The sequence below is a fragment of the Ruditapes philippinarum genome, unplaced genomic scaffold (genome assembly GCF_026571515.1).
Source record: "Ruditapes philippinarum isolate M1 unplaced genomic scaffold, ASM2657151v2 ctg19446_1_1_1_1, whole genome shotgun sequence".
Taxonomy (NCBI): domain Eukaryota; kingdom Metazoa; phylum Mollusca; class Bivalvia; order Venerida; family Veneridae; genus Ruditapes; species Ruditapes philippinarum.
In genome coordinates this window covers 19,740-47,394 of record NW_026860387.1, presented here as the reverse complement: position 1 = coordinate 47,394, position 27,655 = coordinate 19,740, and the positions used below count along the sequence as shown (strand labels likewise).

Below are 27,655 nucleotides of genomic sequence, written 5' to 3'. Positions count from 1 at the left end.
TACAGTGAAAATCATATTTTATAAATTTCACTAGTGGTTTATCAGAATATAATCATCCGATATATAACAGTAATACTCTGGAAAGCATGAAATATAAAAGAACCCTGATATGTCACTGTCTGATGTGCCCCCTTGTGTTTGGGGGGTTTGAAGGGGGTGGCAGTCCCCCGTCATCGCAAATAAAATTTTGGATTGTGAAAGGCTAAAAATGACCCCAGGTCAATCATAAGGTAACGTGTAACCAACGCTGAAAAGCCTTTGACTCTATCTCAATCCATTGAGAAGTTGCAGCACTTTGAGATAAATTTTGATGGAAAAAATCAAGGCAAAATAGTGAGTTTGGGCATTTTGAGATGTCCCCTCGTTGCCATGGTAACAGAAAATTTGAGACTGAGCATGTCATTACAAAGGCAATGGTCCAGTCAACATTTGTGGCAAGTTTGATTAGAATTGACGCATTTTTCATAGTTTCATAGCAGTTTGAACTTGTAACAGGAGGCTTTTCAATGAAAACGGCCATTTTTCACAATACATGTATGCTCATGAGGGAAAGGGTTAACTAAAAAAAAATAAAAATGTTACAAAACAACAATGTTTCACCAAAATGAGGTGTAAGGCCACATGTTAACATGGATAAACTAGATTTTGGGTAATTCCAAGGTTTTCATCATTTTTTGTTAACCCTTTACCTCATATATACGCGAAACAACGCATTTTCGACCCCCCCCCCTTTTTAGGCCTCAAATAGTGAAAAAAAGTCCTATTTGGGCCCCAAACACATGTTTTCGTTTGAGAAATGTTGCTAAAAAAAGTGAGCATTTTTCGGCGCCGTCCCCCATCCAAAAGATACATCAGGGTGTTGCCAGAAGGGGGATGTGGGGGTTTGAAGGGGGCGGCAGTACCCCGTCATCGCAAAGAAAATTTTGGACTTCTAAGTGGCTAAAAATGACCCCAGGTCGATCTTTAGGTAACGTGTAACCAACGCTGAAAAGACTGTGTCTCTATCCCAATCCCTTGAGAAGTTGCAGCACTTTGAGATAAATTTTGAGGCAAAATAGTGATTTTTGGCAATTTTGAGATGTCCCCTCGTTGCAATGGTAACAGGAAATTTGAGACTGAGCATGTCGTTACAAAGGCAATGGTTCAGTCAACATTTGTGTTTGATTAGTATTGAAGCATTTTTCATAGTTTCATAGCAGTTTGAACTTGTAACAGGAGGCTTTTCAATGAAAACAGCCATTTTTCACAATATGCTCATGAGGGAAAGGGTTAAACGTTTCTTTGCATATAATAAAAAGAAAATTTGTTTAGTTTAGTGTAAGATGGGAATATATTTCACCTCATGAACACCAAAAATTCATATTTCACTCGTGGCTGTGCCACTCGTGAAATATACCTTTTGGTGCTTACTTGGTGAAATATATCCCGATCTTACACAGAATAAAACAAATATTCTCTGTATATTTTTTCTGTTTGTCACTGCTTGATTGTGGTCTTTGTAATAAAATGAATAACATAATTTTTTCTGCGGTTATTATATTTCAATATATTCTTCAATGTTATGATACAATTATTGACTAGTGAGCCATTGAATGTGATGTGATATTCACCGGTAGATGGCATATCGACCGATTCCCTCATGAGATATTTCGAGCACATTACTCCTACATTTATCCGTATTTAGTCAATGTAATAGTTAACTCCCCTAGACTGACTCATACTTTAGCTTCGGGTAGACAATACTTATTATTACATCGACAACCATGTGCTATTCATATAATATTATATCATCATATTTTACTTCGAAATTGATTCTATAGAAATATCATATGAAATGATATTATATCATCATATTTTACTTAGATATTGATTCTATAGAAATATCATATCTCACTGAGCGTGGTAGAACGAAATGTTCACCTCGAGACCAAAGGTTGAAACTATCCATCCAAGGGTGAACAACTAACATGATCTATGACCCGAAGTGGGATTTGAAATTTATTATATTATTGTGAACAAATCTAAAACATATTTACAAGTAACTAAAACCCTGTATTCGGTATGCGCATGAGTGCCTTTGATTGTTACCTTTTGACGTCACGTAAGGCAATATCGACATGAGACTGATTAATTTTTGGGACGTTTTTCATCATATTCCGTCATTCATTATGATTTACAAATTACAAATAGGTTTATGATGATCATATCGTTTTCAAACAATAAACCATAATTACAGTCGTTACTAAAACTATATCTTTCTTCATGTTTAACGTTTATAATTAATGTAATGAACGGATCGGACCATGAAAAATTGAGAATAAGTTCATTATAATTGTAAACAAATATGCTTCTTTAAAGTTTACAATAAACATAATAAATCTAGAAATACTGTAGAATTTTGTAGAAGCACATCCATCGGATTAACCACTTGCACCTCACCGCTGTGAGCTAATTATTCTTTCATACAATGAAGCTATCCAGCTAGCTTACGTTCAGAAAGTCGGTGGTTCTACTCAGGTGCCCGTTCTTGCCTGAAATACTGCAAGGAGGTGAACTCTAACAGAAAAGCTGGAAAGTCGCCATATGACCATTTAAGTGTTGATACCACGTAACACCTTATAACAACAAGAACAACAACAACGACAACAGCAGCAGCAGCAGCAACAACGTAAAAACATTTGATGTGAAAGAAAAGAACAACTTCATTTCGCTGATACACAGAACAAAAATAAGCAGAGTGGCCAAATTTTACATATGATGATGATAATAATAATAATAATAATAATAATAATAAATAGAGGATATTCAAGTTTTTTCTATAAATACATGATTTATTTTCATCGAGTGGTATGAAAATAAATATTTCATGAGTGGCGGTAGCCACGAGTGAAATATGGTAATTTTCATGCCACAAGATGAAAATAAATCATGTATTTATAGAAAAAACTTGAATTTTCTGTTTATTATATACATTTTTCTCTTTTTTGACATTAAAATTTGAAAGACTTTCCCTTAAATTTTGTGTACAGGCAGAATTTAAAAGAAAGTAGTCCGGCAAGACACCAGTGAAAATACGGAAAATATGTTTCACTGCAGTGAAAAATAAATTTTTACAGTGAAAATACGGAAAATGAAAATACGCATTTTATTTCATCAATATTTCTCAATATTTCATTTATAAATATATAATAAATAATAATAATAATAATAATAATAATAATAATAATAATAATAATAATAATAATTCACTGAAACGTTCCATTAGTTTGTGACCATAATTGTTGACTATCGTATTTCACTAAATTTATAATTGAGCCGCGTCACGACCAAACCTAGATAATGGGTTTGCACTATGTTGATTTTGTCGTGACGCGGTTCAAATATATTTTATTTCTATATTCTATAAGTACTCCTAACTGATACATTGTTTACAAAAAAGTTTTTAAAAAATTCTTAGTTAAACTCAATAGTAATTTTTTTGGGTTGAATGGAACTTCAATCTTCGGTACTAAGTTTGCAAATTCAAAAAATATCCGATCAAAAACGGATATTTCGGTCTTGTTTATGCTATTTTCAATGACAAGGTTACATAAAAAATTGAAAAAATTTAACCAAATGAGCTGTTAGAGTTATTTCAACATGTTTATACGAAAATAATTTCGTATTGGGAAAAATATTTTCGCGTATATGTGAAAATTATTTGGTTTCGGAATAACTTTCAGTACGAAATGCTTAAAGGCAGACACAGGCAAAATGTTCATTTCTTCTACTCAGGTGCCCGTTCTTCCCTGAAATACTGCAATTACCAGTTTATAAAGCACTGATATTTTTCCTTATTACATGCTTTTCGGTGGTTTATAGAAATATATCTGTAAAATAAAAACTGATAATTTCACTGTTTTGAATATTTGAGCCCGTTACGTTGTTTCAGTGAAATACAAGCGTTCACAGTACTGGAAACCAACTTAATGACGTGACGTCGTAAATGACGTCACGTTGTATTATTATTTGGCGCCCTTTTCATTTAGTACTAGGTTAAAATGTATTTTTAAACGTTTTTTGCATATAATTAAAAGAAAATTTGTTTAGTTTAATGTAGATCGAAATATATTTCACCTCGTGAACACCAAAAGTTGATATTTCACTCGTGGCTGCGCCACTCGTGAAATATGCCTTTTGGTGCTCACTTGCGCCACTCGTGAAATATGCCTTTTGGTGCTCACTCGGTGAAATATATTCCGATCTTATACTGAACTAAACAAATATCCTCTATTTATTTAATGCTTTCCAGTGTTTTACTGTAATATATCAGATGATTATAATCTGATAAACCACTAGTGAAATTTATAAATTTTTTATTGTAGCCGGACTATATCTGAATGCGGATGAAAAGAAAATCATAACTAAATGAAATAACAGGCAGAAATAGATGCCGCATTACGTAAATTTTGCTTCTTTAGGAAAAAAAAGTCATATCATCATACATCATGTTAAAAATGTAACAAAATAAGAGAAAGTTTAACAGAACTATATTTCAAAATTGATAATGTGACGTCATAATGTGATGACGTCACAAAGGAGAATGCGCGACGTTACGCCGCAAAATCAGTAAAAAATACTTAAAATCACTTAAAAAGCATGAAAAAAAAAGAAAATTTATTTGTTTTGCATGTAAGATTGAAATATATTTCATTCGTGAACCCCAGAGCCAAGATGGATTGGAGACGTGTTTTCTTATTTGTAATCACGATTGTGGTGCAAATAAAAAGTAAGTAAAGAAATGATAAGTAAACAAGAATGGTTTTATATAAAATTCCAATTAGTGTTTTTGCTGTGAGTTACAATAATACGTGATATTTCATTATAATAAAGGATATAAAGGATTTGTTATTACTTATTATTATAATAAATATAATATGTTTTTGCAAATCCTCATTAAAAGACCTTGTTAAACCGATTTCTGAATAAATCGTCACAAAGTTGTTTGTACACATTGAAACGTAATAATTACACATATTACGACTTTTTATCAGATGAAATCGGCGTATTTATGATAATTTTTACATATGTTGACATGAATCAATGGACATATTTATTTTTTTATTTTTTGGACATACATCGGCTTTCTTTGATGGCGTCACCACAAACATGACTGCTGTTGGCGATGATAATTCTGCAATTGTTGACGTCACTATCGAAGGTTTTCCGCCATCTTTAGATTGTGTAGTCCACGCCAGCGACATTAGAATGGATACAGTCGACGTCTTTGAAACAAATGTAACAGATCAGTTTAAAGTCACTACAGATTTTCAACCTGCCGGTTATTTTACAATTTACATCATATGTTTCAAAAATGATCAGTACGAGACAAAAGAAGAGAGCATCTTCTTTGGAGACAAAATAAAAAGCGCGGTCGCAATGAACAGCCTCTCGTCGTCTCTAACTGCATGGTGCATGTTGTGCTGTATGCACATTTTGCATTGGCTGTGCTGAATGTGATAAAGGCATTTAACTTGTTTTGTTTTTTTTTGTTGATTTTTTTTGTTCAGGACAGGAGATTGCCGGCAGAAACCGTAAATGAAGAGAAAGTAAAGTAATAAAAAGTGAATAAGAACATTGTAACTGTTGTCACATCTGAGAATCAGTCTGTGTCATGAAAATACTTTGGTTTTGTAAATAATTGTTACCATACTTATGCTGTTTTATATGCTTTTTTGGTTTGGTCAATTTTATGAAGACATTATCACGGTCCAGCTCTATGAGTTTACTTAAGAATTATTACGCTTGAATACCACATGGCATCTCAACCTTTTGTCACGTTTTGCCGTGTTCTTACCTTTTAGTATATATATTGATGCTTTGTCGGGCTTTAGTATAAATAAAAGTTCTTCTTCATATAATATGTTACATGAGTAAAATGCTCATTTTTATGTATTAAAAACCTGTCAAGAATGCGCATACATTTTAAAAGAATGTTTGTGATTAACACAATATGATTTCCCTCGTTGGACTTTTACCTACGGTATAATATAAGAAATAGCACACAGTACGTCGAACCTCATAGCATTACAAAGCATTTTATGTTTAGTATTTTAATATCGACATTGTAGCCTCGACATAATCTTCTTCTAGTTCTTGGATTGTAAAATTATAACTATTATATTTTAATTGTGAACTTAAAACATGCTTTCTTTTACATGGTGTGCAGAAAGCGTAAAGATACAACAGCGCAAAACGCATAAAAGTAATTTCTTTTTAATAATTTAATTGGCTTATACTCAGTAACATTGTCCTGACTCAAAAGAGTTATTTAATTTAATCACCAAACTAATTTCTAATTTCAAATATCAAATTACAACAAAAGTAAATTGTTTATCCTTTCAAACAAATTCAGATAAAATCATTTAGCCTTATTATGTTATTATTAGAAGCAATGATTATATGTACATAGAAAAAAGATTATTTTTTCTAAAACTGCGCGTAAAACATATTATTTGTTTATACATTTTATTTTTAGTAAAAAAAAATATTGACGTTTTGAACATTTGAAAGTTTTATATTTTTTGTGAGAAAACGACAACATAAATAATAATGTTTGATCGTTAAAGTTATTACATTTTTTGAAATAAAGTTTATCTGAAAATCTAGAAGTTGTGTGCATTAATTTTGAACAAGATTGCTTTATTGCCGCATTCTAATCGGCATGTCAATCTTATCATTCATTTCATTAAAAAATTGACGTACATATTCGTATAAGAGAATTTGGAGTATAGAAAAGCACAATGATATAGATCTATTCATTTGAAAAATATATATATTACAATATCATAATTATAGAATTGTATAAGGAAAACATGCCTCTTAAGACAATAAGGGAGTAATGAAAATTAAAACATTTGAAGAACACTCATGTTCAACGTGCATTCGCAATGGTAGACTTTCGTTGAGAGTAAATTAAGGACCTCAGGCTGACGTTATTTGTATCTTGTATGAGATGTCTGATTTGTAAGGTATAATAAAATAGATATCACATCTAACTACGGGTGATATAAACAAAATGTTTACCCTTGAAAAAATAATGTCAACGTAACACTACGTTTGACATCGCAAGTTAGTCTCGGATGAACATTTTTTTCTATCACAGTCACTAGGATATATCATTAATACATGTACATAATACCGTTATTAAATGTGTTCTTTCTTTATTTATAAATCTCAAACGGAATTTTTAACAATTTAATAGCCACGATGAAGTGAGAGATCCGACCAATAAATGCAGTGGCCGTCTGAGCGGGTACTTTTACATTTTGTTGGACCACTAAAGTTTAGCTACGCTAACTGCAAGGACTTTTTTTGTATAAAAACCTGTGAAGAATGCGCATACATTTTAAAAGATTTTTTTGTGATTTACACAATATGATTTCCCTCGTTGGACTTTTACCAACGGTATAATAAATGAAATAGCACACAGAACGTCGAACCAAATAGCAGTACAGCAACATCCAAATCACCCCAAACAGTTGAACGGATCGAAACCGAATGTTTTGAGGACAAACTATCGGCCAAGCCCCAAAACACCGGCTTAAGCAGAATTCAACGTGGTGAAATTGCGAATTTCGAAACATCCGCAGATGTGTTCATACGGCGGTTATCGTGGAACATTCAATGTGACACAGTAGTGTCATTCCATTAAAAGTGGCGTATGGTCCCCAAAACAACGGAAGTGGTGAAACTAGTGGATGGGTATATCTTAAATATAAAATACTTTGTTGACAACTTAAAAGAGATTTGAATTTAAACAAACTTGGCCAATGACAATAGTATTGGGGTAAAATATTAAGTCTAAAAAGTCTGTAAAAAGTACATACTAAAAGGAAATGATATTCATTTTCTATACAATTCATTTTACATTTAGCACATTTTCCTTGGTTTCTATTAATGTTTCTATATCTCCCTTCTCCAATAGCTAGATTATAAGCAGAACATCTAAATCGGGACAAAGCAATTCTGTAGCTATCATATTTTACACAATTTGAATATTTTTCTAATTCAAAACTATATTTAAATAAAGAGTAGGTATTAAGTTTATGAGATTCATTGAGCTTAAGAATCCAAGGATTTCATAATTCTGAATTAATATTTAATCATTCTTATTTTACGGCTTATAATCATCGGAAGACGTCCTAATTCACCGTAAATCGCAACACCATGAGTCTGTTGACGAACCTTCAATACGTTTATTTTTTTTGATTTCAAATGATTTTTTCTATATCTGGTGCCCTATAATACCCCAAATTTGAAATTCATGAATCAAAATCGAAGAAATCATAGATTCAAATAACTTGATTTTGTCTTTTATGTCAAGTGATACAGTTTCAAACACTGAGATACATATTTTCCATAAGACATCCCATATGTTCGTCATTCTTATGAAAAAACCAACAGCAAAGACAAGCGAATTATTACAACCAATTAGTAACCATTTAAGCTTTAAGTAGATATGAAGAATCGGCTAACATAATCAAAGTTTTTTATTTCTATTTCAGGCTATTCAACGCCAACAAAGAATGCAATGTCCGTATCATTGCAGATGATAAATATTCGCCTCACCATTTCACAAAAATTCTTATACGTAGAAAAAAATGTTAATAGTTTTACAATATATACAGTTTATAATAAAAGTGTTATAATTATCCTTTTATCACCTCCAACTTCTCCAACTTTTTTTTGCATAGGCATGGAATCAGTTATAATTAAAATTTAATAGCATGCATAAAGAACTGTTAACGTGATGCATCCAATAAATGCGAATGATGAAGTTAAAGAAGTAAGGAGACAAATTTTAGAAGATACATAATAGTTTAAATAGAACCCAATTTTCAGTCCCGAAATGCTTGCAACGGGATTAAAAGGCAGGGGACACGATGTATATGAATCAAAAAACTTTCAATGTGTAGGGAAACCGTTTTGTATGGGGTTTTAAAAATATGATTGGTAATTATTGCACAAGACCTAAATGCATATAATGATGTCTTACATAACATTCACAGGTACGTTCGAAATAGTTTTTCAATACAATCCATCTTTATTAATGAAAATATTAAGCATCTATATTGCGTGGTTTGACCGATTTTTGCACTCACCAGTTCACTTTGTAAGAATCAACGCTCTGGTATGATTAATGTACACCGCACGTGGTGTTATAGCCATACTGTGAGTAATGCGCACCTTACACTGTGTGACTGATCGACGCGATGTAAAAATATTTGGTCTCTGGTTCTGATTTGTTATTGAAATCGGCGAGAGGCTTAAAACTACAAAGCATTCGTGTAATTCGACTACAATTTTTGCAGTATTACTTAGCATTTCAATAATATCGTTTACGAAATATAACATCCGCCGCACCTGGAGCCTGAAGTGTCACGGAACATTCATAACCGTTGCTTTCCATGTATTTACATAATGCGTCTTTACCTTCAAGCCATTTATCGAATTCAATAGCAAACATACTGATATCCACTTTGTTCCAAGGGATTGCGTCAAGGACTTGTTTTTCAACCCCTTCAATATCAAGGCTGAGAAAGTCTACATGCGGTTGGTTTAATGCAAGAAGTATAGAATGTAAAGGAAAACACTGGACAGGGACTCTTGCTTCTTGGTCATATCTCTGAGAAAATCGTGTTTTCTGTACTATACTTCCCACTACTGGAATAGCTGATAAATGTTCCTGAAAAAATAATACTATCCACACATAGTATTCTACGTCATTTGATGCTAAGTTACACTTGTTTATCTTGTGATAGCATTGAAAATCTTTACTTTTTTAAATTTAAACAGAGATAATTGAACATAGAAATTAAGCTGATAAGTGGTTTCAGCAATAATTTTAAACATGTTGATTTTGTACTATAGATATTACTCAGTATAATAAACACTTGGATATATAGCTGTCGACAATATACAAGTTTTGTTTGTCTGTGGTTTTTGTTGTTTTGTTGTATACATGTTTTTTAACTAAATAACTGCGAAAAATGTGTGGGTTACATTAATATATAAGCTTTTTACATAAAATATTTACTATGACTGCAAAATCGAGCAATTCCGTCATGATTTGTGGAGACAAAATTTTGCAATAATCCGTGCATGACCGTTGTTTGGTTCGATAATGTATCAATAGAAAAAATACTCGAATGAACCCAGATGTAAAAAGTTATCTTTCCTCGGTTAGACATATTTTGAATAGAATGTTTCAGAAATTCAGAAATTTGTTTATGTTTTAAAATGAAGAGACTTGTCTTACTATTGAGGGATATGGATGAATACTTAAACATGCGTTGATAGTGTAGGCTTTTCGGCGCTTTTGTTGAAGCGCTTCAAAAGAACCAGGCAGCGGCTCTATTAATACTCCAGTCCAATGTCTAGTTCTTTCCAAGAAAATTGTGTTTGATAAATATTCCCCGTCGTGAGCTCCACTTTCAACAAAGAATCCATTTTCCTGTAACAGATATATCAATTTAGCAATATCACATGTGCTACGAAATAAACCTCAAATTGAAGAAAACATATAAGTATATCATTTAAACACTCACCTGTTCTTCTTTTTTTTCTTTTTAGCGGGTGTGGGTGGGTCATGGGGCTTTTTTTGCTCATGTTTAAGATTACGAGTCAAATCAACATACTCTTGTTTCTCGGTTTTATCTTTTTAGAAATATTTTATTGGTTTGTGACATAGCCGAAGTGTACAAAATATTTCAAGGATAATATAGACGATTAAATGCTCATTCAATTGTCTAAATATGAATGCATGAATATGAATATAAGATTACAAAGGAAAAGGGTGGTAAGATATGCCTCAGAATTAGGGAGGTTCTATGGACGCTGTAGTTTATACCTATAGAAGTTCACACATAGTGTTTTCAAAGTCATTGATAATTGTCGTTCTTTAAGAAAATGCGTTTCAGCATTAATTACTAAGTTCATAACCATGCCATGCGAAAGCAAAATATGAAATATTTTACGAAACTGGATGTTCATTTTCATGTCCTGAAAATAAAATCAATTTATTTATGTATTTATTTATTTGGAAAAGATGTCTTTCGAACACATGTAACAAATCATATGTGTAATGTTTAAATCTTAAGAGACGAAATGTCGTAATCTACGAACGAGAAAAGGTTTGTGGGTCAAAATGTTTGCTGGTCTATACTACCAACTGGATACAAGTCCATGTAGAACAATCTATGCATAAATACATGTATAAAATGGAATTGTTTCCAAATTCTTTACAGCAAAGACTTATTTACGGCAGACACAAGCTTTCTTGCATTTTTATGTTTTATTCTGTTTTATTGAGTGAAAATACAAGTATGTTAAGACGTGGCTAACAAATTAAAGGTTTCCAATGAAATCTATCCCGATACATATATCATGCCAGTATGTGAATTGCATTGTGCAATATGCAAATTAAAGCAGCATCTTTTAATTGCTTGCTGTTTAAAAGTTGAAAGAATGTGGTATATCTAGCTCACTAAAATTATATGAGTTTTATATAACACAGCACACTATTTAGTTCATAAATTGTTTTAGCTAAATTTGTTAATGATATATGCATGATGGGGTTACATTTACGATGTCCTGTCGTTTTTAATTTTGTAATAAATTTCTCAACATGATTACCCTATCGTAGTTAATCATAGATTCAAAACATTATATATGCCACTAGTATATCATAGCTACATACAATTTTTGAATATGACATTATCCATGATATAAACTGAAAGGTTTGCAAAAAATGTACAACCATCTTCTTTGACATAGCTTAAACCGATAATTAAATACAGAAGGCACTATTACTGTAACGATATGTTTATATGCATTCTTGAAACAAACAAGACTTAGTTTATATGCATTTCAAACTTACTTTGAATCCAAGTCTATTATCGACGAAAGCGGCTTGGCCCATTGACGTATCTATCGTGTTCATATGATGAAGGTTGTATGGTAAATTTGATGGAGATTTAATGAAATACTGACGTATCAGCTTCACAAGTCTTGGGTCGTCTGCCGCTACTTTTTCTCTATTTAATTTGTCCATTTCACTTTCCACGTACGTTCTTGGTGATCTAGCAGCCAGTAATTCGTCAACCGTTAATTTGTCGCTATTTAATTCGTGATAATAACCTGGTCGTGTCTTACCCAGTAATTGTTTACGCTTAAGAAAAACTTGTTTTGCATTCTTATCACGCGCAATACGCAACATGCCGTTAGGTATTTTGTGAAATCGGGCTTGGTCTTTTTTCATACCCCTATTGTACGTATTTGTAATTACTTCTGAGCCATTGCTAGCTGTGTTTCTTTGAATATAGTCAAAACTGTTTTCGATTTTGTTCTTATTTAGGTCATCTGAATTTACACGTATTGTTTTCATACTTGAAGTAATCCATACTGAAGCACACAAACATAACACTGTTATAAACACTATTGCCCCTTTCCAATTACATCTTCGTTTCATTTTGAAGCCAGTTGAAATTGACAAGAAAATATGTTCCATAAAACATACAAATGTATATTTCATTCACATTCAGCTTTGATAAACGCATGCTGAATTTGTATTAAATGTATAAGTACTGAAAGTATTGCATATGGTTAAAAATTATACGTTTTAGTTACCTTTAATTGTACTATCACGGATTTAAACTCTAACACTGAAAATAACATGTATCAAATGTTAACTTAAATGATTATCCTACAAGGAAACTGAGCACAGATGTTATAGTTCTTTCACACATTCTTACAAAGTCAGTTTTTCAATATGTTGTTTTAACACCATATATTGATCATCTTTCTGTTTAAAGTTTGCATACATGTCGCTGTTATACATGTATAATGTTTTTGATCTCTCTATACCTCTCCGTCCGATTCCTTTGAGCATTAAGTGTTGTAAATTATTTACATACATGTATATTATTTGAATAAAATATGTTTAAACCAAAACCTTTAACTAATCTTTGCGAAATCCTTTGCTTTTAAAGACACATTTTTTCAATGTACATTATTTAAAAGGTATGTACATATATTTAAGTGTAATGTTTATCCGAGGATCAAATTTATTGAAGCGTGTTAAAAAAATAAATGACATCCTTTCCTTACAGATATAAGCGACCTTATCATTGAAGTAAAGGTTAAACTGCTGTAACAATTCCCACTAGTATTTTGACATCTTTTACAGTCGGGTGTATGGTATGGTATGATATTGTATGGTATGGTATGGTATTATTATCAGCGATTTCTCTCTGTGTAAAAATTATGATTCTTTCATGTTTAGAATTTAATGAAACGTGCATGAACTGTTTTTTATGTTATTCTATAGGTCGGATTTATAAAAAGATAATTAAAATAAAATTTGTAGGTTAATTCGTTCTTTAAATTTTCTTCCATATATAGCGTTTTTCTTAATCATTCAACAAATCAGTCATTGGCTTTTTAAAATTTCATTTTTGACAATTGTTTGCATACATTTTGATATATATTAAATATATATACTCTTGTTTACAATAATGTTGTCAAAGAAGGTCTGTTGTTTTCAATATTTTCAATGTTCGCTTGAACATTTAAAGAACTATAATATGTTTTCAAAATAGAGATGTAATTTTAACTGCAAATATATCTTTATTAAAGTGCAAAACGATCTATTTTAACGATATATTTTAGATTAAACAAAAATCTTGAAAAGAGGAGACACCTCTAGTTTAATGAAAACAAAACCAAGTTAAAATAAGTAAAAATAGCAAATAAAGTTTGATTAAACAAAACTTTCATTGAAAATAAACTATTTAAATATTGATTTAAACGTCGAGTTAAACAATATCCATATGATTTCAATACAATGTATCACTTCGAAATACGAGTGTATTGTGTAGTAAACAGAATCATGTCTATATAAATTAAATATTATGGTCTACAATCAAGGTGACAAACAAATATAAGATAAAGCCCAAAGAAAAAACTTCTTCAGTGTCCGAACAATAAGAGATGAACTGTGTTATATCCTTGAATATGCCATTCATGATAAGGGCATTGCTTTTCTTATATTTTTATCAGATGAAAACCCTTGATAAAAAAAATTCATTTCACCTGCATGGTGCTCGAAACATAAGATCTTTTAAAACAGCGTTTTGTTATTATATTTTTTAATCATATATTTTGTAACCGTTAACTTAAGGGAACTCCATGACTCATAACAATATACATATCATTTAACCCTTTCCCCCATGAGCATATTGTGAAAAATGGCCATTTTCACTGAAAAGCCTCCTCTTACAAGTTCAAACTGCTATGAAACTAAGAAAAATGCTTCAATACTAATCAAACTTGGCACAAATGTTGACTGGACCATTGCCTTTGTAACGACATGCTCAGTCTTAAATTTCCAGTTACCATGGCAACGAGGGGACATCTCAAAATTGCCAAAAATCACTTTTTTGCCTCGATATTTTCCATCAAAATTTATTTCAAAGTGCTGCAACTTCTCAAGGGATTGAGATAGAGTCAAAGGCTTTTCAGCGTTGGTTACACGTTACCTTATGATCAACCTGGGGTCATTTTAAGCCTCTCACAAGTCCAAAATTTCTTGGCGATGAGGGGGACTCCGCCCCCCTTCAAACCCCCCAAACAGAAGGGTGCACATCCCCCTTCTGGCAACCCCCTGATGTATTATTTGGATGGGGGACGGCGCCGAAAAAATGGTCACTTTTTTTAACAACATTTCTCAAACGAAAAACAGTGTTTGGGGTCTAAATAGGACATTTTTTCACTGTTTGAGACCTCAAAAGGGGGGGGGGGCAAAAAGCCGTCGAAACACGCTTATATAAGGGAAAAGGTTAAATTCTTCATGCTTAAATATAATGTAGTAACAGATAAATCACTAAAGAATGCATTTCTAAAAGAAAATTCGATTATGATTCTACAATTTAAATCAATATTAGTGTTAAGTACATGTACATGTCTGTTTCGCATGTTATGATTCTTTCCGGGACGACGTTGTTGTTGTTGTTCAAATTTCTTATATAATAGTAAATATTGAACATCATTTGTTCCAAATTACGCACAAAATGTTTGCTAGTCAGCCATTTTTGTTTGATATGTTTTTCCTTATTTTTTTTCCTTTAATGTTAAAAGAGCACAGGATGTACCTTAATATTTAAGTGGAAAACCCGTCAAAGTTTTACCCTAATGAGTTTTATGAATAAGAAGTAATGAAAATCTTAAGAACTAAAGCATTTTCGTCCCTTAGGAGCTTTAAAAACATGGCCTATATTAATACCTTTTTTAGAGTTTTAGGCATCATTCAATATTGGCCTAGACCAATAGCTTGTGTCCAAAATTTCAGATTATTTTATAGGTCCCTCCGTTTTTTCTATAATTATCATTATTATTGCGCCAAATGACCCGAAAATGAAAAGCGTTAAACGCGTTTAACTTAAATCAGGTAATAAAATCAAATTTTATTTTTTTAGGCTATTGACCCAATGGAATTTCTTTAATTTTATTTTCCATAATTATTAATAAGCTATTCTTTCAAAAAAGACACAACCTTTCATCGTGCTATTTATGGAATGAATCATAATACATGTACATGCTTATAAAAAAATGGCATGCAAATGCAAGTTAAGTTGAACACTGTCATTAAATCTATTCATGTTTACAAATTTAAACATGAGATTTTTGGTATTCAAAACGTTGTAATCATCCTTAAATAGTGGCATTCGTGACGATGAATCATGATAATGTATTCATGATATGGGCGTAATTAATTTTCTTTTTTAAAAGTAAGTTTATCTGAAAAGGTGTTTAATTGCTTATACATGTACGCATACTTTGACCAAGTTTGTTTTATTGCTGCTTTCAAGTTCTCATTTCAAGGGTTCAGTGAAACAGAAAACGTTTAAAGTCGTATGAGAATTTTTAAGTACAGACGGTGATATATTTATTTATTAAAAAGAATTGCACAATTTATATAGAACATTATAACAAAGATATAATATGTCACTGATTACATTGTTTTATGGTGTAATACAACTGTAATATTTCAGATGAGCACATATTATCGATGACAATTTGATGAAAGGGACTCCACTGAGGTTTTTCGACGTGACGAAACTGGAATTAATTTTTCAAGATTAATGTTCAGTTTGATGTAGGTCCTGATCAGTAACTTGTGTGCAAAATTTTAGATCATTCGCTCTTGCGGTTTATCCAGGATAATCATTCAAATTGTGAAAAATGACCCAAAACGGAAAAGCGTTTAAACGCTTTTAACTCAAATCGTATCAAAAATAGCACAAAAATACGGTGTTCAGTTCATTTTTTAGTATATTTCTTAATTATGTTTTGCATTTCTTCCTGCGTTACATGCCCCAGCTGATCGGTGTAAAAAATTAATTTTATGATTTTTGAACCTCAGTGACGTTCCTTTAAAAACTACATTCGCAAATCACACAAATCACACATCCGCGACACACTCCGAATCCCTTTCTTATATAGCTCTTTGTCTTTCTTTTTTTAAGTTATTGTAACTTCTATTTGATTGCACCATTTTGTTGCTCGTAAAAGATATCCAAGTACATTCAATTTAAGATGTTACTAATCTAATTTTTCATATCTTCGAAGATGGTTCAGCAAGACATCATTATTGTGTTTATGCTTCTCTTGTTGGTAGTTTTAATCTTTTGGTAAATCCACTTTCATTTTTGAACATTGTTAAGCCTATTTTACCCGATTATTGACGATCAGTGTGCGTTGGGTGGCGAATGTGTCTAAGTTACTTCCTGTGATCAAATTTCTGTTCATAATTGTACAGTGCTGTCAATGTCACTGGTGTTTTGTGTAGACGCATGTATAATGTACTTCAAAAAGAAATAATTCTAATGTGGTGCCCAACTGTGGACATTTGGATGACTGTTAAAATGTGTAAATTATTATTCCATCCAATGGGACCACAAAGGATTTCTCATAATCAGAACATTGATACAGGATGTCAATAAGATGCCCGGACTTTGCGTCTTTCTAATCGATGAATAAAATAGCTAAGACAAACAAACACATTGTTACATCCAATAAGTATATCCAAAGCTAGTCAACTTCAGTAAAAATATACAAGTCATCACAAGTGTGGTTGATAAAGTTGCGTCTAAAGATTGTCACAAAAAGCCTTTCATATAGAAAAAAGTATACCTTTTATACAAACAAAAACTATTAGAATGTTCTTATCGCCTTAAATTTCAAGAAACTTCAAATCATTTGTTTGGCATGAAATAAATTATTATAATGGCATTATCTTCATTTTTGCGCTATATTTGCTTTATATTTAACAAAAATAGCTTAAATATTATATAGTCATTGACCATTAATTGATAACAACAAAAATTTGGCATAAAACAACTGAAGCAATTGCCTGAAATATGAAAAGAAATAGAATAAAACATAGCATTTTTAAGTCTGATTTCTTACACAAAAGAATAAGTCATAGTTAAAACCTTTGTAAATTGCAAAGTTTGTCATACTTAGTTAAGGACTAAGTGAATATGTATATTAGGTGCATAACACATAACTTCATAGCTAAATTTCAAATTACATGTAGATATCTACAGTTACAGCATTTTTCCTACAAAGATGCACACAAATGCAAGCCATAACGCAGCATTCTGGTATAGGTTACGCCCACTGCATGCGACGTCATCTCCATACAATGAAAAATACGAGTGTGGTTGTATTCCACAAGCTGTGAGGCTGAAAGATGCCTTGTAAAAATTATCGGCAAGATCTGCCAATGCAGCAGTGCAGCTGGATGTAACTGTGAACCCAATGCAGCTAATTGCAGTTGTCACTGCACTGAAATAGAATGGTTAGCCTGATAATTAAAATCAAAGAGATATTTTAATTGTTTCCAATTTTGAGTTATCATATGTACGATGAATATTACTATTTACATAGATATATCTTTTATGATTTAATTTTTTATATTTGGACATTTTATTAATTTGTTCCAGTGAGATTCGTCAGAGACAAATACATATTGCTAAGTTATAATGTCAGCAATATGTCATTCCAAATCACAATTGCATACAATCCGGATTTTCTTGATACCGGATGATACAGAATTTAAATACAGCAACACTGTACAGGTATGTAATAAAGTACTGACTCAGGAAACAGAAAAAAAATCTCCTTGGTCAAATTGAAGAATTCATAATGTTTTAATTGTCAAAGACTTTATTTCAATATGGCATATTGACACATACATGTACTCAAAGTTGTTCATTTTATGTATTCTTTGTTGCCATAAGACAAACTTTAATCAGTAATTATTCATGATGCGACCAATTGATAGGTTTTATATTGCAATTGTATGTTTAACCTAATGTACAAAATGTAACAAAAATGCCTTAAAAGGCGCATTATGCCTCGGAAATCCATATGTATTGAATTTCTCAACAATGTCAAGCATGCATTAAATAATGTATTCATAATGGATTTATGTTAGATGTTTAACAGCGAAAGAAAGTAGGGCTGAATGTGCAGTTATAGGTTATGTAAACAAAGTAGTATTTCGACTTCCATACAAAATACTTATTCCCTATAAATATACAAATTAACAACAAAGCAAAAGTATCAAAGATAATTAATCTGTATGGCAATGATAATTTTTAAAAACTTTAACAAGATAACAAAAATGATAAGTTTTTGAGAGAGAAAAAAATGAAAGCATAATGGGCCTTTAAGAAAAATGTTGGATTTCCTACCTGCAGTACTGAGACTTGTACGTCGCATAATTTGCATTATTGTATTCCGTTAAAGCAGAGGTTAGAGCTGTCGCCAGATTAGTTAGACACGATGTATCGGTCCATTGGCAATTGATAAAAGCCGCCATAGTCTCTACAGTTATAATGAATTTATTAAACTGATGAATTTGTTATAGAAATTAAATAAATGTGTATGAATATATATTACATTTTTCATTGAAGAAAGAAAAATATCTAGCCGCATATCTTTAACAAAGTTATACTAATTAACAATCACGTGAATATAATAATAAAAAATCACGTTTCAGTTGTTATTATATCGGTAGTTTATTACGTGTTCCACAACACTTCTTAATATGCAACTTGGAATATACTATAATACTACAATGTACATTGTATATATTAATAAACAATAAATTCAATCAAAATTATAGAAATTGAAAATCTATATATTGGAAATAATACATGTAATCGTTTACCAGTTTGATTTTTGCAAAATGCTCTACTGGTTGCCTTCAACAAATTTGGATTTAACGTGAAGAATTGGTCTTGCGTGTAGCAGTCACCGATTGCATCTAGGTAACATTTGAGATTGCACTCAACACTGAAAAAATATTTTTTGAATTTAATATGTATTCATTCTTTCGTTCTTAAAAAAAATGAGCAGCTTTGGATAATTAATACTTACACAGGCTGCTTATAGCAAAATACATCGCTTCAAAACATAAGTTCCCTTTCATTATTTACCTATAAATTCTAAGACAGATTCAATTTACTGAACTTCTATAAGTTATTTTACAATGTAAATTTACCTTTCATGACATGAAAAGGCTGGGAATACATTACACTAATTTTGCAAATGCGGTCGCGCCTTAAGTAGTATCGGATTCCGTTTCTAAATGATACATAATGGACAGATAAGCTTGGAACCGAATTAATCCTTTACCTGGTACCGTATTACCCTAACAAAATCTGTTGAATCATATTAAGCGTTTTGTGTATTTTAGGTATTAAAAACTGTGCGTCATTAAACATTTCTCCGAAGACGCATTATAAATGGGGGCAAAAGGTAAGAAGATGTATAGGTTGTCATTCAAATATTAGACTTTTTCTCAGACAAAAATGCATTTTTGAAGATGTGTAAATTAAAATCATAGTCGCGTGTGATACATACATAATCCAATCTGATAAAATCAGCTCTTAAGTACCGCAAGATAGATATGAGCCGCACCGTGACAAAATCAACATAATGGGTTTGCGACCAGCATGAATCCAGACCAGCTGCGCATCCGCGCAGTCTGAGCAGGATCCACGCTGTTCGCTATCAGTTTCACTACTTGTAAAAGAGTTTGTAAGCGAACAGCATGGATCCTGATCAGACTGCGCGAATGCGCTGGCTGGTCTGGATCCTTGCTGGTCGCAAACGCACTATGTTGTTTTGTCATGGCGCGGCTCATATGTACTCACCTTTTGCAATATGAGGATAACACGTCCTCGGCTGACGGTTCAGTGAGATCGTTAGTAGATATAGACAAGCACTTGGTTAATTTATCTGTAATATCTTGTACTGAACAACTGTAATAAAATAGTCAAAATGTATAAAGTTATTCCGAATGTGTTATGACATAATTCAGCGTTTGTTTGAAAACAAAAATATGCATCGTTGTAATAAAGATGCTTTTAATAAACTTTAATGTAAACAGACAATTAAAATCTTGGTCAGCGCCTGGCTATTCTTCACCACACTAAACCTTATACAAGATAGAATTTCTTTAAAATACTTTAATTTGTGAAAACAAATTTAAGATATTTTTGATAACACTTATCTAAACAAAAAATGAAGTATAGAATCCTAAACATAGAGAGGATCTCGTCTGTGTGGTTAAATTATTGCACCATATATTTCATGTAAATGTAGATTTGATAAGAATATTGACTAGTAATTTTTGAATCAGATAGTAAATATTTATATCACTTACCATTACCACATGTCCGGCAAAAACCCACACAATTAAACCTAATTAAAGAAATAAACATCTTTACCGTTTATTTTATACTTATTTTGTACGAATTTTGTCACATGTGAATTCAACAATTGAATGATTCTTTCTCCATAAGCAAGGTAAACAATATTCAATAGCCGAAAAGTGAAGATTTAAGATTTTTTAATGTCAGTCTCTCTTATTATTTAAAAATAAACAAAGCTTATAAATTCCGCTTGAATGAAAGTTTTAGAGCGTCCGTTCCCGAAAGTTGGTTCAAATCCAGTCAGGGACTTTTATTCTTTCATGTGATTAAGCTTTCCAGCTACCTTGCCGAACGTCAATGGTTCTACTCAGATAGACGCTCGTGTCTATAATGCACGGGAAAATGCATCTGAGGTCTTAACCAATTATACAAGTGTGACTTATTACCCGAAAGTAAACGAGCCGTGTCACGACAAAACCAACATAATGGGTTTGCGAACAGCATGGATCCAGACCAGCCTGCGCATCAGCGCAGTCTGATCAGGATCCATGCAGTTCCCTTACCAACTCTATTACAAGTAGAGAAACTGATAGCGAACAGCATGGATCCTGATCAGACTGCGCGGATGCGCAGGCTGGTCTGGTTCGATGCTGGTCGCAAACCCATTATATTGGTTTTGTCGTGACGCGGCTCAAATATAATGCACAAAGTTTTGCTTTGTTTTGTATATATTCATACAGCTTTTGCCCAGTCAGTTAACGTGTTATTCATTATAACATGCTTATTTGTCCAATGTTTTTTTATTTGTTAATATGCGAAGTGGTATGTACGAGTATTCCAAATAGATTTCTATACTCGACATTCACAAAAAAAACTGAATTATTTACCTGCAACAAATTGGGTAAATACTGTCATATTTGAATTCGTTGAAGCTATTGGTATCTTTAGAATGCTGTAAAACGGAAAACGTAACTGTAAAATTGTGCGTTTATTTCAAATGATCTAATCATTTTTATATTTATACAGGTTTCTCTCTCACACTGTAATTGTTTTTTATTTATAAATATTTACACAGAAGAGTCTTCCAAACACGGTATTTTTCAATCATTTGAATATATACATTTAACTTGTCAATTTTCATGCTTTTATTATATATACAGGCGTAGTAAAGATTTCTTTTATGGTTTATTGAAATTATGATTTTTTTAAAATTTCTATCGATGTATGATCACCATCTAAAAGACACATTTGTATTTTTCTATATTAAACAAAATTTTCATGACATTGTATGTTATGTATTATGAGTAAAGCAACACTTGGTCATTTGAAACTTTGTATTTTGACTAAATATTTCGGTATTATATATAAAAGTATTGCAGTTATAGGTTGTTTATCAAGGGCAAGGTGCGTCCCACCCTACCTTTCCACCCCCATACCAATCCTAGATTCTTCAATATTCCAACATATCTGAGGTTATTTTGACCGAATAATTCAACAGTTTATACAGTGAAAATTATTAACAAAACAACCCTATTCTTTATTCACCTGATCAGAATGTAAAAGCGGTTGAATACTGCTTTTACCGTTGCTTTTAATTTCATCTCTAAAAATACATTATTTTGCTTCCACAAAATGCATTCATGTTATATTGTTCCATACAACTATTTTCTTCTTTACATTTATTTATAAATATTGTCTTTTTTTAACTACGTAGTCCGCGCCTTTCCTGTTTTTCTTTACATTTGTATGGCTGTTGACGTAAAACTTTTCACTGTGAACCTGATCTTTGTTAGTTGATTTACATAAATCTAAAAGGTATCTGGTTTCAAAAAAGCTTTTTAATTTTTCATGTAAAATTAACTTTTTGTTAAACACTTCTTTGTCATCCAATTTTCAGAAAATGTATAACTTGAACCAGCATGCATGAGCAGGCTCTATTAAACCGAATCCTGCAATCGTCACATCAGTGAAGTGTTAATCAATTTATTGATTTTATTTTGCGTTCAATTTAGCATCATTTGCAAAATTGAAAAACTTGCAGGCTCGGTTAAATTTAACCTGTTCATAGGCGGTATTGAAGTGTGCAAGCTACCGTTCAAGCCCCCTAACACCGGCTTAAGCAGAATACCACATTTTACACGAACAGCTCAAACTCTGCACGTATATTTGTTCATACGACAGTTGTCATTGAACTTTTATTTTTTTTTCACATTAAGCGGCATATATGGTAACAAAGTATAAAAAATACGTGTGACCTAAAGGAGAAAACCCCGTGCTGCGAAAGTAAATAAAATGAAATAATAAAAGATGATCAGGGGTAATGAACTCTATAATGTGCATTAATCTAAACTAGTTCTAACCTATAGCAACGTACTAATTTTCCATTAAAAAATACTTAATTTATTGAAAATACTTATCTCGGGGAAAAAAAGGTTTGCCACTGGTTCTTGTTGCTGGGTTGTGTTGGGGTTGCGTTCATTGAACGCCGCCTTTCATTGTTGATCTTGTTTATCATATTTTTGAAGGTAACTATATTTTGCTGTATATGTTTAAATTTGAACAAATCCAGAACATGGATATACTTTTGTTCTTAATATTCTGCTTGCGATTCTTATTTCAAAACAATTCCTATATTGTGACATTTTCTGTCCTATTTGTAATTCAAGTCGTATTGTTATTATATAATTTCTAAAATAATCAAATTACTATGATTTTTGTTCGGCACTTTTAAATGATTTTATTATTTTATGAGTTTGGTTTTCTACTTTTTCCTGTCGAAAAATGCTATTGTTTTTAACATTTTGCAGTTCAAAAGTTCTAACAGTATCAATAATGCCAACTCAAAAATTCTTAATCATTTCTTAAATTATATCGCAGTCGTTAAAATGAATTTAAATGCATTGTCAATTTTATTATTTGCATACTTCTATATTGTGAAACAAAGAAACGATTTATCTAGAGCGTCAAAAATATATTTTTAAACATAAAATTATATATGTATATAACGGCAGTATTACGCATATCAGACAGCAATTTAGTCAAACAATGATCGACTATTTAAAAATGATTAAAAGGAAAAAAGGCGACAACTTACCTTAGATATCAAGCTGCTGTGTTAAATAATGATTTAATTATTCAATTTTCAGAAAATCATACTCGATATTTTCGGAAAGTGAGAATTTATATTGACCCAGGTACGGTGAATTAAATGTTCATGATTTATTATTAAAAGTATAGAGAAAGACCTTTTTTAAATATTCATATTTTTCATAGTAGAACAAACATGTCGTACAGCATTATATCAAAATGAAACTTGTTCATAGCTCAGGTTGCTAATGCTAATAAGTATGTTGTCCCTGTCTTTGTGTCTTATTCTGCTATTGTTCTATTTTAAATGTTCATAAAGCCTCAGAATATTGCAAAGTTTGAATATTGAAAAGAACTATGTTGTTTTTATGATGAAGTAATGGGTTTAGAAGATATTTGATGCTTATTACTTAAAGTATAAAATTATTTCTGATAAAGGTAGCAAAATGTAATCAAAGTGGTAATTTGACTTCCATACAAAATATCCAGTCACTAGAACTTTACTAGTTGCCAAAACAAAATGGAAGCAAAAGATGGTTCGGCTGTATGGCCAATGAGTGACATTCTGGAAATTGTTAAATGACATCAAACATAAGAAGCTTTTAAAAATGAAAATGTTACTATTGTTAAGTTTAACGGGGCCTTGATTTTAGGTAATCAGAAGGTTGGTAAAGTTACAAGTTAATTTTATGAATTTCAATAAGAGACCCCTATTGAGAAGTTAAAATAAAAAAAATATATTTTTCATGTCAAAAAGTATTTAAATCTTATTTCTTGATGACAATTTTTTGGTAAAATGATGTTGCAATGAAGTCACCTGACTATGCTATATGTATTACCAAACTAATTTATTACTTTTTTTCACTTTGAAATTGCATTTGGTCGGAATTTATTTTAATATCATTTATTTATGTCAATTTTAGATTGAATGCATGTGATGTTGACTAATTAGGTCCATGCAAAAGCTGCATATCTCCATTACAATGAATTAAATTTATGTGGTCTGGTACCGACATATTAGGTGGAAGAAAATTGAGCGTTAAGTCTAACAGCATGCTAGATTCATGCTTATTTCATAAAATTTTTAAGATTTATCAAAAAGTAAAATATGCATTGTGCTTACATCGCACACGGCACTTCAAGAAATTTACCAGAATATACACAAAAAGCCCTAATTGCATTAGTCACGCAGTAGAAATATGGCGATAAATGCTGCAAAGTCCGTCATTAATTGCATATAACATGTAAATTCGTTCTTGTTTTGTGCATATCTTTACATTTCTTTCAATTTTACATTTCAAAAATAGTTTGGCTCATCTGGAGGCATGCAGCTTTAAATCATGTGGTCAAAAATGAAGATGAAGTACAAAAAATATAACAAGATTAACATGTTACAGCACGTACTTCGATCAAGATAAATATAACCTTTGACAATTACGTCAGAACATTAAAATTTATATTGTTCACCCCGTTAAAATTTATTGCGTCATACTTAATCACAAAGTCTTTGCATGTTATTGTGTCTTATATAGCATGTTATTGGTAAAATTGGCTTATTCCGCTCAAGCCGGTTCTGGGGGTATCGTGAGGGATGTTGCACTTTTTCATAATCCCTCATCTACAATGTACAGACTCAATCAAACCGAGTCTGCAATTTTCATGTAATTTTGTTGTGATTAATGCTTCTGAGGAATCGCTTTGTTTCCAGATGTTTATGTTATTATAACAAATAAGTAAAGATCACGTTCATGTAAATGTAACTTAGCCTGTTTTAGTACTTTGTGTCAGCTATGTCTGCACATTTTGCTACATACATCAAAACTTGTTCATGGTTTAGTTACGAATATATTTAAGTTGCCCGTGCACCTTTCTGTTACGTACATAAAATGCTCGTAGGAAATCAAAAGAAAACTATATCATGTGTAATAACGCGTTGGTAAACAGATAAAACATGAATTGTTAGACTTTTTTATTTGTATGATTAATTCAACAGAAGATAATGAATAAATGAATAAAGTACTCTTCCTGGGTATTCATTTTCAGTGTAGAAATAGTATTAGGGGGCGTGTATTCAAGCACAACTTAGGGCAACTTTCTTTTCACCTTATGTACTTTTTTTCATTTTGTCTACTATCGTCAGATTTCTTTTTATTTTCAGAAATATTTGTAGTTTTTTATCTCTTTAGTGTGAAATGAGTGTTAATATGGTAGCTTTACAACGTGAATGATTATATTTTGAAATTCGGATTATAGACCTCCTTTATCTTTTGCACACATGATCAAAAATGTATTTAGATCATTGTTATTGAAAATATAATGATGCCCCATAGATAAATGACAAAATATTACGGGATTTCTAAACCCACTGTCTTTCTCTTTTATCAAAAGTGATAGATACATGTTTTAAGTAACCAATATTTTATTCAGTATGCTTTTTCAGATATGCTTTTTTGTTTTGTATGTTACAAGTTCAAAACTATGATCAATTGTTATTACTTCTGAAGTTGAATAATGATAAAATAAATAAATAAGAAAATTATTTAATTGATATAAAAGATATTTGTTGACGTTCTATAAAACTGATACGTAAGCTAAACATTTTAAACTTTTATTAATTTTGTATTTGCGTCAAGAATATCATAAAGTTTAAAAATGTAAAGTTAAGTTTAAGATGACTTTTCAAACATTGTTTACATCATAAATAAAAATAAAATAATACAAATATCAAAAATAAATAAATAAATATCAACTTACATAAGATGCTGTTGCTACCAGAACGAATACAACGCTCTCGATTATCAATACACATAAATTATAGCCTTAATTTTCGGAAAAAGCAATCCTCCCAGGTATGCCCATAAAACAGCTCGTGTGAACAAAGTCAGTGATGCAATAGTGTAAATAGTTAATGTGCATTTTATGAGGTTTATGTATTGATTAAAATAAGGTGTATTAAAGAATTTCATAATATTCTTAAACACTATTTTTTCGAAACAGGTGTACATTTTATGACTCAAAAGTACAAGCACATCGAATTTCGGCTGCTTTCATAAAAGCGCGGGAAAAAGACTTCCGTATTCATCTACAATAATTTTTCATTTAATAGTTTTCTATTTCTCCCATAATTTTTCATTTAATAGTAAACATTTCGCCCATGCAACGAAATAATATCTCTATAGCCATGCTATTGTGAAATTAACGAATTTGTTTAATTCCTAAATATCAACCTCTTAAACTTACCATATGCGTAATGAAAAGAAATAAACTTCAAAAGCTAAAGATATCTCTTAAAGTGACATTATGCCCATCCAAGGGTATATAGTGAGTAAATAGGTGAATATCGTAATAAGTTTTCATTTAGCCATAATTCCTTTTAATTTAATAATTTACTTCCCATAAACAAAAAATAATGCACAGATCCAAATAAAATTTCTATAAATATCTATTAGAATTTACCTATAATGCTCAGTTTATAAAAAGAGTGGGGCAGTCTTTTTATATTTTAGGCAGATTAATAATTATATATTGAACATTTTCCAATATCAACGATTGGTCAAACACCATTGTAACAGTCAATCTTTTGAAATCTAAAGTCAATTCAGCTCAACTTGACTATGAAAATATGAGTATAATGTCACTTTAAATTTATTTTTTCAGCATATAAATTTATGCTCACCCATTGAGGGCAATCAGTTTGTTGTTTAGATATCTAAATTGTATATAACATCTGATGAACATAAAATGTTAGCTGTTATTTATATTACCAACTCGAGATGTCTGATATCTAAAAAAGTAAACAA

At 31.3% G+C, this 27,655-nt stretch overlaps 2 protein-coding genes across 4 annotated transcripts; both read right to left on the bottom strand.

Moving 5' to 3' along the window:
- Window positions 1–8,998: 8,998 nt before the first annotated feature.
- Window positions 8,999–13,182, bottom strand: LOC132759888 (uncharacterized). The gene is made up of 3 exons (XM_060751761.1): window positions 11,921–13,182; window positions 10,301–10,495; window positions 8,999–9,727 (listed from the first exon to the last, which is right to left on the bottom strand). The coding sequence occupies exons 1-3, from the start codon at window positions 12,572–12,574 to the stop codon at window positions 9,368–9,370; spliced, it is 1,209 nt and encodes a 402-aa protein (XP_060607744.1). The 5' UTR covers window positions 12,575–13,182; the 3' UTR covers window positions 8,999–9,367.
- Window positions 13,183–15,942: 2,760 nt separating this feature from the next.
- On the bottom strand, window positions 15,943–26,762 carry LOC132759886 (uncharacterized). Of its 3 annotated transcripts, none has more exons than XM_060751757.1 (7): window positions 26,610–26,762; window positions 21,656–21,720; window positions 20,780–20,817; window positions 20,268–20,377; window positions 19,280–19,404; window positions 18,801–18,933; window positions 15,943–17,889 (listed from the first exon to the last, which is right to left on the bottom strand). In XM_060751757.1, exons 2-7 carry the CDS (start codon window positions 21,681–21,683, stop codon window positions 17,649–17,651), a joined length of 675 nt encoding a protein of 224 aa, XP_060607740.1. In that variant the 5' UTR covers window positions 21,684–21,720; window positions 26,610–26,762; the 3' UTR covers window positions 15,943–17,648. The 3 variants fall into 3 exon arrangements, with proteins under 3 accessions (XP_060607740.1, XP_060607742.1, XP_060607739.1); XM_060751759.1 differs by lacking the exon at window positions 26,610–26,762 and adding an exon at window positions 23,863–23,961; XM_060751756.1 differs by lacking the exon at window positions 26,610–26,762 and adding an exon at window positions 22,314–22,384.
- Window positions 26,763–27,655: the final 893 nt, after the last annotated feature.